The sequence below is a fragment of the Zootermopsis nevadensis genome, unplaced genomic scaffold (assembly GCF_977971745.1).
Source record: "Zootermopsis nevadensis isolate Lab colony 2312 unplaced genomic scaffold, Znev_1.0 Znev_ptg000015l, whole genome shotgun sequence".
In the NCBI taxonomy this organism is placed as follows: Eukaryota; Metazoa; Arthropoda; class Insecta; order Blattodea; family Termopsidae; genus Zootermopsis; species Zootermopsis nevadensis.
In genome coordinates, this window is record NW_028259147.1 from 7,031,701 (window position 1) to 7,045,120 (window position 13,420).

The 13,420-nt window shown below is 38.6% G+C and overlaps 1 protein-coding gene across 4 annotated transcripts in view; it reads right to left on the reverse strand.

Moving 5' to 3' along the window:
• chas (chascon) overlaps positions 1-13,420 on the reverse strand; it is an 83,157-nt gene that overhangs the window by 59,597 nt on the left and 10,140 nt on the right. Inside the window, exons 1-2 of one of the 4 annotated variants that reach the window (XM_087349167.1) lie at positions 11,125-11,143; positions 3,370-3,499 (exon numbers count right to left, since the gene is read on the reverse strand). In XM_087349167.1, the coding sequence (XP_087205293.1) occupies positions 3,370-3,468 (99 nt within the window). In that variant the 5' untranslated portion in view covers positions 3,469-3,499; positions 11,125-11,143. Of the gene's footprint in view, positions 1-3,095; positions 3,175-3,369; positions 3,500-9,489; positions 9,645-11,124; positions 11,144-13,420 lie in introns of those variants that run through there. The other 3 variants (XM_087349166.1, XM_087349165.1, XM_087349168.1) reach the window with 3 other exon arrangements.

Here is a 13,420-nt window from a genome sequence, read left to right on the forward strand (position 1 = left end):
TGTTCAATGAATACCAAGACCTTGTTTCCTGGTGACAATATCGCCCGAGTCTGAAACTGGTCGTTCGCCTCTGTTTCGTGTCGAGGTTAAGAATGAGCTTAGCTTTACCGCCATTACAGGCCTTCGTAGTGTGACGCTTTCACACAGACGCTACTTTGCCTCTTTACTTTTGAACAGTCTAGCCAAACCCAAAATAAAACCTGAGTCTGGATAGCTGTTAACCCAGCCAGGACTCAAACCAGATACCTCCGAATGGAAGTCTACAGCGTTACCGCTCTATGTTGCGGGGAGCAATGGTCCGGACTGGCTACCTTGAAAGATCCTGCAATGTCCTTGAGATTATAAAACACGGCCCGGACAGATTACTCAGACGCCATATGATCCTTTAAGTTGGCTTTAGTCAAAGAGATTTATTTACCTTTCAAATTGCTTCGTAATGTTTTGATGTTCGTGCATAAAGAAGCTTACATAACTTAGAGAGACCAAAATGTGAAAATAAAACACGAATTTGCGCGAAGATCATACAAAGACGATGAAATTATGCTAAGGATAGAATATTTAAACCTGGTAATAGAGGCAGCAAGAACCTCTGAAACGATGGTAAACATCTGCCAGACTACAAAGCATCACAACCCAGAAGACAACCATCTTCACCTATATTTAGTAATACACAAATCATTAATCAGTTTCTATTCAGAATTCACAATTTAAGAAAATGTTACATCGACTTCATAACGTTTCATCAAATCGTTCGTCACTGATTCGTATTTCAACGGGATGAGTAATCAGTAAGACTTAATAATCTATGATCTGAAGCTTTCACGGCGACTAAGCATAATTAATTCTTCTCGGGCTACCAGCCGTGTAAGGTTGCTTAATGAAGAAAACACCATTGTTTATTTCTTCATTAAGCCACCTTAGCCCGAGAAGAATTAATTATATGCAAAACTTAAGTTTACAGCTATTTAAATAAACTTATTCTTGAAAATTCCTACTAAGGCCTTAAACTCAAAATGAATACATGCTATATTTTCAATATATATTCTAACTCAGGGGTGGTCAACCCAAATGATCTTTCGGGCCACTTTGGAAATGCATCATAACTCCGCGGGCCACATATAAAATTATATATCCCCATATTAGATTTAGATACACTATAGACACTGTAAACTCATGAATAAAACAGGCAATATCTGTCATATATTCGCAAGAATATTATTTTAAAATCAAAGTTAATTTTTTCTCATAATTTCGACAGATAATTTTTGAATATATGGATGCACAAATAATGTATTTTTTTAATACATTGGTTTTCACTACTTTGGCCATTATAAAATAAATATATTTTGTAAAAGTGTGATGAATCTCGCGGGCCGGAAAAATGTTCAAGGCGGGCCGCGGGTTGGCCACCCCTGTTCTAACTAAATCTACGGAATGGAATCCTTCTTGAGAAGCTGGACTGTACACCCAGCTACTCAATGAATTCCCGCAATGGAACCCAAAAGACTATTAGCGTGATCACAAGAGCCCTCACTGATCACTATCCTAAGCCAGATCAGTGTAATCAAAGAACTAAGAGCCAATGTGTTTGAATGGGATTCTTGTAATGCAAGATGCATCTCTAGCGATCTCGGGAGTATCACACATGCACTCTCTCTTTCTTCCACAGAATTAACAACCAAGCTCTGAGCTCATGCAAAGAGCAACATCCCATTCAAGTATGTACCAACAGGTTTAACTGTTTTCTTTTTCTGATTCTCAAGGTTTTTCGTCGTTATTTTTATCGTGAGCGCAGAAGCAGCAAAACAACTTTTTTATCTCTCAAAGTAGGAAAGTGCCTCGACCACAAAGCATTCAATATGCAGTTCTTATTATCCCAGTTGGATTAATCTGTATGTTATTTTACGACGTTTTTCAGGTTTAGACACCCTTCAAGGCTTAAGACTCCCATATGCTAATCCGAACGTCGGCGGATCTATTTTCCCCAAGTTTTTAGATTTTGCTGCTTCAACCCAGTCCTTAGGAATAAAATTGTCAGAAGCGTATTTTTAACTATATATATGACAACCCATCCAAGCTAAGAACACATGTCCAACTAAAAGACGAACAGGTGAACAGCGGCTGTAGAGAAAAGTAACGTTAATGGAATTGCATAATTAAAGGAAGAAAATAAAAGTTTACAATTGCCGCCACTTGACGGAGCTAGTGATCATCCGCGTGTTCTGTAATAATTTAAAAAATATCCGCCAGATGGCAGTATATTCCGTTAGTTTACGTGAAACAATAAAAATAATTAATTAGTATATCATTAGCCATCGGCCATGCTTACAACAGCGTATAATGGAAAGTCCACGTTAAACACGTCAATTTCTCGAGACTCCTATTCGGTACCATTATTTTATAGTGATTTACTGTGTTCATTAATGAGATAGACATTTTATGACGTGGGGGTGTCAGACACTTTCAGAACAAAGAGATGGAATCAGTTCCGCTTGCATGTGGCCAAGGGAGGGGTCAAATAGCCAGACAGGTGAATAGAACATTATACTATTCCCAACGATGGCCACGTCATTAAGTCGCAGTCGATGGATTGGTGTATTTCAGTCTGCTGCAGCCTCTGGACTCTGTTCTTTATTGAAGGTAGTCGGTTTTTTCGAGGTTAATTACAGAGAGAGATTCGTGGGCTAAACTGACTTGTAATCATTCGAGGTTCTCGCGGTAGTCTGGTAGAAGTTTACCAACGTTTCAGAGTTGCTTGCTGTCTCTATCATCAGGGCAAATATTGTCATCTTCATTAAGACAACAGCTTCTGAATTGTTTGATAACAAATATTCCCTGAATTCATTCGTGAATGCAACTTTGATTTGAGATATAGGCCCTATTAACAATAAACAATATTCCATCTACAACTTTCCAACCGGTCTCCTTCAATAAAAACAGCTTATTATAAAAACAAAACATTTCACTCCTTTCTTGAAGACTATCACGACCTAATACCCATACAACCTTGACACCAAGATGGCTGCCACATAGTTGTCACATCGTTACAATCACAACAGTGAAAATGTTAGGTTATGTAATGATATTGTACCTACCAAATGCCGAGGTAGATCGGTTAACACCCCCGCTTTGCATTCATAGTGCCTCTGGTTCAAATCTCGGCCCGGGGACCGGCTATCCTGATTAAGGGTTTTCGTGGTTTTATTCCCGTCCCTCGAAACAAATGGAAGGACCATATTAAATTAGGCCATAACCAATTCTTTCCAGGTCATTTTTCACTGATATCCCATAGTTCGGCTATGTAGTTTATATTTGTCAGCGTCATTAAATGCACCATAAATGAGATAAATATGTATTAGGTCTACTTACAACGTCAAGTGTCACGTTGACGGGCGGACCTGCTTCGTAGTGTCGGGTTGAGAGGACACTGTTACCGACCAATGGGTTCCCCACGACATCTGTCGTCATCCTTGACACATTACAAGCGCTTCCTTCACACCTGCAACAAATACCCACAACTACATGATAAATCAAATGGTACACGTGGGAATTGTGCAATGCGTGCAGTATTTCGGTCGGAAGCCTCGATTGAAAAGTACGCTTCGAAATCTAAACGTTGTCCTACGCTGTGTCGTACTTTACGAGGCTTTCTTGTAGAGAGTCGCATGGAAAAATGGTTGTGAATAATGAACGGATGGAAATACGGGAGATGGTCATGGTGTATTTTAATACATTATCCTGCCGTTTACCTGAAGGTACTTGAAGGAAAATTGAAGATCTGAGTCAGAACAGGCGGTCTGCACAACCGAGAATAAACCCGGGATTTCCCTATTACGAGACACAGACGCTAATCACTCAAACGTGGCATTCCATGCGAGAGAAATATATAAATGCATCTGACAGACGAGTATGTGCGATATCAAGCACTATTATGACAAGACCCAATAACGTTCTTTATAAATATGGCGATGAAACTTGTGATATCTTACAACCATCGAAATCACTGAAGGTGGCTGTCTTCTTCAAACTCACCGCCGTTAAAACCTCAAATCCTACACGAAATCACTGTCAGCGTTTCAATAAAGACCTAATTTCCGGTATCGCCCACGTAAATTTACCTAATGTTCGCAGTCCATGGTACTGTTTTTAACTATTTTCTCGTAAAGCGTATCACTTATGCCTACACATAACCATGTGTTACGTAGGCGTTAAAGCTATAGTTTACAGTCGGGCGTAACACTCATTGTGCGCCAAGGTGTTTTAAGTTGCGGGGAAATGCACACTCCATAAACGAAAACTCACGGTAGACAAGAATTTAATCAGTTAACAATAAAATTCGTCACGCGTCCACAGAGGTGAGCGAGATATTGTTCGTTTATGGTTGACTTGTCAGGGTACGTTTAACGAATCCTTCTCATGACCATAAAAGAGTTAGCAACCGTCAGTGGGGGCAGTTACAGGCAATGCTAGCAGCATTATGGCCATTTGGAAATTTTCCAAATGTTTCGATGTTAGTGTTTATGACTATCACATGTTGCATCATGCCCCTGACGCGGCCATATTGGTCTGTTTGGCTTGCAGGTTGCGTAGCGTTCCAAATAAGGCAACGCATATCTGTATCAAGTACAAACGTACCTGCGTAAGTAAGTGTGGGTATGCACTGAACTTGCGTGGGAACGAATTTCTGGTTTGTAAATTTAGTTTTGTTTTATAAAACTCGAGATTTGTATGTGGAAACTTCCTTCAACTGACCAGGTTAAAATTATTAATTTTCTTTGTTTAAGACATAATCCTAATTACGCAGAAATTAGAGGGAGTGAACGGGGCAGCATGTAGGGCAAAAACTTGTTAGGGCGGAGCTTTAAGTGCCAAAAAAGTAAATAACACATGAGGCACACTTTGTTGTATAAACCGTTTCGTTTTCTAAACAGTCTTTGTGCGAGTTTGCACAAAATACATAAGGCAAAGCACAGTCAGGGAGGTTGCCGTCCGTATGTTCCATTTTCAATATTATACGATTTTCGATTACGTTTAGGACGAATTTTCATTTTTTTAAGATCTGGTTTAATCTGAATTATGCTTCGTATCTATATAAAACAATCCCTAATACATATTAAACTAAATTCAATACCGATCTTACTAAATTATTGTAATAAATCATTGCACAAAAGTATATAAAATTCAGACTGCATTAAAGTTATATTTTCTTAATATTTGACTAAGCACAAGGGAAAATAATGGTTCAACTCTGTTCAAACTGATTAGTTTCTGAGCATGAGATTAATTAATGCAATGTCGTCCCTGCGCTTAATTAAGCACCACATCACCAAGACATGAGAAACTGGAGGTATAGCTCCACACATTCTCAACCTTGGAACTAGATAAATGTGAATAGTCCGCTTCACAAGCTGGCCGCTTTATCCCAGAGGTAAGATTCCCCGGTACCCATAGGTCAGGAGGCTGGGTGGACCCCAGAGCAAGTCTGAACGTAGTGCTTCAGTCAGAAATCGAACACTGGTCCTTTAGCCTGTATTCTATCCACTATACTGACTGAACTGTACTAACTGTAACAGAAGGTTTATATCTCCTATAAATAAATACCGAGGACAATGAGATATGCTAAATAGCAAAGAACTCATTTGGAAAATATCCTTCCTAGCTTTCTTCTTGCTGTAAATACACCATAAACCTTTGTTGTCATTCTGATCGACTTCATTACACCAAGAAGCAGAAATAAGTTACCTTGCCTTCTTCATATATGGGCAAATTCTGTCCAGTCTGCATTGATCAAGCCTCTCTCTTGCTGAGTGTTTTAGTCATGACTGAATTGCAAACTTTCACATAAAACTTCACTCGTGCTTCAGCGCATAACGATTCTAGAACTCAGTGCATGCGTCTGTAACATTCTTCACATGTGAAAATTCGGTCTGAGCTTGAATCTGACCAATACCGAGACGGCAGTGTGCTTAGGCAGAAGAATAAATTTGAGCTTCACACATAACGTACTAATCTAATTTTCTACAAGGTTTGTATGCTTAATAAAAGCATTTTATGCTTTTCACATGTCTGCTATCGTCCTTATTGGCATGGAACTATTTTGGAAGTAAATGGTCAAAGCAAATTGTGTCGGATGAATTTCGTGGTGTTATACAGTCCCAACCATGTTTTCTTTGACGCTATAGAACTCAAGTAATTGATATAACATCGTCAAATAGCCTAAAGATGAACCAAGTGCCTTCTGCGTGTCCGGTTTATCCAAATTTCATTTTTTAATCGCTTAACAGCTCGATCTACGAAATTATAGGTCTTGCACTTAGGCACTGGATTTTTTTTCTTTTATATCAAGACCCAGAACAGCTCGAGACCCTCGCCAGTCTCCTACACGGTAGGGGGGCTCTTTCCTGGAGGGGACAGCTAAGCTCTGCGTCACCATCATTATTACCTCCAACAATACTTGGTGAACGGCATAAACCACGAAATTTTTAGATGTGTAATCTTATGCTGCCAGGAAAAACAATCTTGACGACTCTCCTGCCTTGCAACAACCTTCAAGGGTCAAAGTGATCAAGTGATGGTGCACACCTTGCTGACGACACACAGTCCTTGACACGCCCACTCGCTGGATTTCCTACCGTCCTGCGTGTTTCTCTTACATCAAGAATGACTTACTGTCGCTTCAACATTGCAAGCTTCGAGCCCTTCGTCTTACCAGAGGTCCGTTCCCTTTTTAAGTACTTCCTCTGCGAGTGAGAGCTCACATCCCCACTCCACTTTCCATCTCTCATTCATCCGTTTATCATCTACCTTCCACACTTCCAAACGCCTTCTTCCACCAACCATCTTCACAAGATAGACGAACGGACACTGCTTACTTGCCTGCCGTGGAGCAGCGGCTAGCATTTCTGTTTCGTATTCTAAAAGTTCGTGGTTCGAATTTAGATCTGGAGGCCAGGTGACTTAGTTTCTTCAAAATCATCGTCAGTCTGGCCTGGAAAATGCTGTGATAGTACCTTAAAATAGCCTACAGCCGATTTTATTACGTCCTCGCCAGGGTATATCGTATTCTTTGAACACTTAAATGGCGCGATCTGTAGCACTATACACAAGTGTGCGTGGGAACACATCTTGTCCTCATGTTCCTACACTTCGCCGTTCCAAAGCCTCGCCAAATTCCTGACACGCCTACTCCAAACGCAGGCACGAGAACACTATTGTGGGTTACCTATGCTATGGGCAACATGACAAACCTTCATTTTAAACTTATAAGGATCTCTTCCCAATTCCATTGTTTCCTAGTTAAGATAATGAACAGACTTGTCTTCACAGTAACAATAGCTGTCTGCTAAGCCATAAAGTCACGTACATCGCCCTGACGATAGAGACAGTAAGTACTTCTGAAACTTCGGTCACTTTATTCGAATCCCGTGTATGAACGGAATATCTTGACAAACAGGGTATAACTGAATATAATTCAATCATAGAGCTACTTGTCATTTAATGATTTGTTTGGTTGGTAATAATTTGTAATGACAGTGCTAAGTGTGTTTGAGAAAACCTCCATACTCAATACAATCTTAATCTGTGTTCTGTCATCTGTCAAGTCATGTGTGGCCTTTAAAAATACAAATCGAACTGTCTTAATAAACTTATAGATCTTGTTAACATACTTAAGTTTTATTTTAAAATTTTTTCTTTTGGTCATGGTTAGTAACTACTTAAAACAATAAATTATTTCTCTGCGCGATGTGGTATTATGGCGTGATTGATTACCTTTGCAAGAATATATGTGTATGAAATAAATTAACATCATAGCCAATAAGTTATAACAATTGCAAAGAATGCCTTACGTAACTACTGCAGATTTGAGTAAACATTTCCATTTTGTAATGAATTTCCTTGAATTGGACACCTGACGAGTCTACATCTTAAGTGCAATTTCCGTAGCAAGTTAGGTTAAAACTAAATGTGAATAATGATACGCGGACATATTCATTGCATTTAACATTAAATATTCTGGGTCCGTAGAGCGTATTACTACACAAATATAATCGTATTAAAGGCATATAAAATGACTTATCTCTAGTTTAGATTCCAGTTGAAAGACCTACATTATTCGTCAGTACTATGTCGTCCTTCAATTGCAACCTCGTTTTATCCACCTCAGTCACTAGGCTTTCATTTCGAAACAGCGTCATTTACATTTCACAACAACATAAAAGACAACCTAACCAATTTCTTCGACCGATCTAAAAGAAACTAAAATCCAGATCTGACAGTGCTGTTCTTCTAAGCAAGATATTTCGCGTATAATACGGAAAGGATCACGGAATTTGAAGCATTTCGAAACTACGATTTGAGGGCTCAGTCGGAAAACAGAAAAATTCTCCTTTTCTTACGATCATGATATTTGGCACTTTGTCAATAATAGCTATAAATGACTGATTCTTTGGTTATTTAACGATGTTTTTTACAGACTAGACACGGAAGCGTAGCGCTTACGACATACTTAATTGCAATATTCACACGAGGTCTGAAGTATTACGCAATTCGGCCGTCTCGTGTTTACGGAAGTTCGACTGGTAAACCCCTTTCGGGGCCGCGGGAACAAATGTCGATCATCAGTGCGTGACGTCACAATGAGCGGTCACCGATACGGTAATTTGAATCTAATGTCATCCAGAAAATCGGCCGTTTATAATTTAAATTTTTCAGAGAGCACCCCGTTTTAAATTAGGAGGCAAACGTGTTGTCTTTGGAAAAGAATCATTATAAACACTTACATAACAATATTTTGTAATACGTAAATTACATAAAGTTAATTCAATACAGTGAACGGAAAAGAAGAACTGGGAAGAATCACTTAAAAACGATCATTTGTTGACGCGCCTTGATTGAAATCCATTTGAGTTTTTCAGTGCTCGGAATTAAAATACTAACTAGTCCTGTCCCCTGTAGCGAAATATCTATGCTAGATAAATTGTATTGTGATACTTATTTACTCACATATATAAGAACAGAAAATTAAAGTCACATCCTTGACAGCAGATCCAAAATCGCGCCTTTTATATGCGTACAACAACAACAACAATAACAACAAAGGAAAATATTTACAGGGGTTGGTTGCGCTCGCAGATTAGTTGAGACCTAACGAAAGAATATTCGGTGCTGTTTGTTCGTTTGTGTTCACTCATTAAGTCCGCGCGTTACTTAACACGCAAATTACGAATTACACCGACATCACGTCAAAACTCATCACTTCCCGTATACTTTTATCCATTAACAAATAAACCAAAACACTTTTCTGTGTCCTTTACTTAATTATAACACTGTTTCTCGTGCATGTTTGTGGTATTGCACAATTTATATTTTTAAAAGCAATAAATAGCTTCAACTGTTGAGATACGTCAAGATTACAGAATTGAATTTATTGTTATTGCAAAGGCGCTCATTTGTAACACGCTTCAGGCTTTTAATACGTCAGCTACTTACTATTCTGTAACAGAACGCAGAGATTCATCACCACTAACACCAAAACACACCACTGGAAACAATCGTGGCCCAGCTTAACTCTGCACCAGTCATCAAGGCAATAAGCAACCCTGGAACGACGGTAAACTTCTACCAGACTACACGGCGCTACAACCCAGAAGACAGCAAGCAGTCTTCAGCCTAACGTATGAGTGCTCTAAGAATCTCTGCTTCTTCTCTCTTTCTTTTTAGGCTTAATGAGTCGAATGAAGCATCAACATTTTAAAACTCTAGTAAGAATTCTTGTAAATAAACAAACTTGCCAACTTGTTTAGCGTAGGTTGGGTTGCCTATGGAGAGCGGGTACATAAAGAGTAGGCCTCCTTCTGAAGGTCGAACGCGTGCTGCAATGGTCTCTGATGACCTTCTTTGTCCTTACACTTCCCCACCTACGTCTCTTTCTGCTTCAGGTGTATTAACACAGAATTCAATTGCGCAATTACTTTAGTATCTTAAACTGACTGTCCATAAACTTTATTATCGTATTTCGATTGTAAGGAGCATCCTTGATTTCGTAATAGGTTTTCAGGGAAAAAGACGCTATATCGATTCTTAGACGCAACTTGATTTCAGAAATGTTAAAATGTGAAAAAGTGTGTCTTAAAATCGAGAAGACATAGTCATTGTAAATCACTACTCAATCGACTTTATTATACATGAAACTGTTTTAGCAAAGTATGGAGCCTTCCCGTCGCTGCGAGAGTGAGTCTATAAGGCAAATTCCCGTTAATAAAGCAATGTGTCGGTATGAATTGCTATGGTAACTATGATGATGACGCAGTGCGGCTTGGCGCCTTGCAGGCGCAGGCAACCTGTCAGCTCGTTTCACGTAACTCACAGAGAGTCATTACACAGTTTAATGATATTAAAATCTTTACTTCCAGAGACGCCAGACCTTTCTGTTTCTTAGTCATGCAGCGGTTCTGTTACCAAGGCTGGCAAATTAATATTATAGAAGTATTGCTGTGAACATGACAAGAAATATAAGAATCCTAATTTACGTAACGACACTTTTACTATGTCACTGATTATGTGGCTGGACTGTGGACAATTAATTGGAAAGAATATGGAAACACGAGGTCGTTACCTGTTTTTAATTCTATCCCACAGATGATTTCCACATCAGTTCTTTGCAATTTTTCATAGTATATCAGTGACCTTGATGTTCATTTATTGCAGAAACAAATTCTCAGAAAGAGAATCTCACTGCAGATAGCATACTACTTATTAACAATTTTCGTTTTCTTGTATTTATTTAAATACAGACCACGTGGAAAGAGTTTCAATTAAATGCTTAATTAGATATATGTTATATTACGAAAAAGAATATTATGTGCCGTTTATGAGGTCAATTATAAATTTAAATTTGAGGTCAATGTTTTAAAGAGTTTCAATGCACCAATAAGAGCCAATTTTTTAAAAAGGCAGACAATAAAAATTTTCATCTAAATCAGTAATTTCGTATATAAACACGCTTTGACCAATGGACACGAATTCCAAATGATACTTCATAAATTTCGAGCAAAGACTGAATAAAATAAGGGCATACTGAAGCATTTCCTAATTTGTCTATAAATGTCAGTGGACCCTCCTGACCTGCGGACTAAACACGACCCACTGGAAGCCGGCGCCCGCTCTCCGGCTTGTCTTGCACTCGCCAGATGCACTCAGCGAATGGCTGGGTTCCTCCACTCCTTGTCCATATAAGGGTACGGCCCGAAACACAGTCGGCAGGCTGCGGCGTCGCCAATGACCACAGATTTCACGCTTGTTACCCCCTCCTCTCACGATGACTTCGTATCTTCATCTCTACTCATTATGAAGAATCCTTTTGTGTGGTCATTGCGTAAACAGCACAAAAAAGTGCCATCTGTAAGAAAAGTATATCTCCAAAACCGCTCAACATATTTCAATTAAATTTGGTATTACTCTTCTACATTATAACTGTTGATGATTAAATTTAATTCTGGGTTAAAATCAGCCCGAAATATTATCCATTTTCATGAAGATAAAATCAATCCTTGATAATTATAACAAAACTAACTCAATGCAACAGACTCCTTGTTGAGAAGCTAATAGTCGCAAGATTCCAAAAATGTGTATTTCAAGTAATATATAGATTTCGTAAGACCTAGCACTTTTAATTCAAACACCTTTTTAATGCAATGAGTATTCAGCGAAACAAATGGAAAAGTCAATATAATCTTCTCGGGTAATCAGCCGCGTTAACTGGTTACCGTAGTAAACCAACGTTTCGGGAACAAACTCTGTCCCCATCTTCAGGGTTCTGATGTGACTGGATTCTCGGAAGTCGCCTGTGTGACTGCCTGCTCGGGACCAGTTCCGAAATTTTCAGTTTTGTATAGACCACTTTGGGCTTACAGGATGCAGAGGATAATATTAAAACGTAGATAAGTGAACTCCCGACCATGAAAATAGATTTTGGATTTCTTTCCCACGAGAAAACATTCTACACGGCGTGGCATGTAAACCAACGTTTAAGTTTGAAGGTGCCTAGTTTCTCGTTGTGTGCCTTTAATATCCTCCCTACTTGTATTCTTTCTTTATTTATCGTTGACATGTCAACATTTTTCTGACTCTGATTCGACCAAAAGAGCATTGTTGTGTCAATGTCAACCTTAAAAATTAGTGCACGACAGGTTAGGACTGATTGCCCGAGAAGATTTTATTGATTGTACTCGCAGCGAAAGTCTCAAATCCTATAAATGGAAAAGTGTTTCCTGTTTGCTTAATGTGAAATGAACCTATGTAACACAATTAGCTTCTAGCAACAACTGCGTCTCTTCAGTACTATCAATATCGTGGAGAGATGGCGTTCGATAAAAAGGCCTTTGCGAGCGTCACTGCAGTCAGACTTATTATGCGCCCACATCTCTCAAAATCCGGACAAGAAACCGTACATTTAAATGGCGATTGTCCTGATTACAGAGGCAGCCAGCACCTTTGAAACGTGTGTAAAATTATAAGAACTACACCCGGCAACTTCCCAGAAGACAGCCATCTTCATACTCGCCCCCGCGAGAAACTGAAATTTCGCCTAACATTCACGTTGTGCGTCTCTACTACATTTTGTACACCCTGTTCAAAGTCCTAGATTAAACTAATTAATATTTAAGAGACTTTCTAAAGGTCTGTGTCAACGTCTGATTCATGACTCCACAATTATGCTAAACACTGTCAACTGTCTTAAGGTTTAATGAGTCTACAGCTAGCGTACCTAGTACTTATAGTGATTGCTTGCCATTATACTTCCATTCTTTTTTATATTAGTAGCAACAATGAGGATCGAATTTGGGACGCTTTTGAATATAGTCTTTAAGCTAACCAATCAAATAGACGTGTTTGAAATTCTATTCTTCTATATTAAATAAAAATAATTCCCAATATGAGGCACTATTTTACACAAGGGCAACATATTGTCAACTGACTCATACTTAAAACTTTTGACTTTTCATTAATTATGTTATTATTATCCGATTAATTCTTTGGTATTTTACTTATCCAACGTTTTAATTTTTAAATTACATATTACTGACGACGTGTTTAACCTAAGATTGGTCATGGGGATCGTTTAAGTAAATACGTAGATAAAAATAATAACAATTTGATAAAAATAATCAGAGATAAAAATTCATTTTTACAGAGTATAAAGAGTATGTGATGATTTCAGATCGACACGTGGCGACTTGTGAGATAAAGGTTAAAGGCACTGAATTAAATGTTTTCAATTACGGGGTAGAGATCTACCACCAATAGCGTTATTTGCAATTAAAGAAAACAAAAAGCCACTCTGGCTGTCAAACTAATGGTAAAGCATGTTCTAGCGTATTAGCTTCAGACGTACTGAACATTTTCTCTTTACATTCTGTGC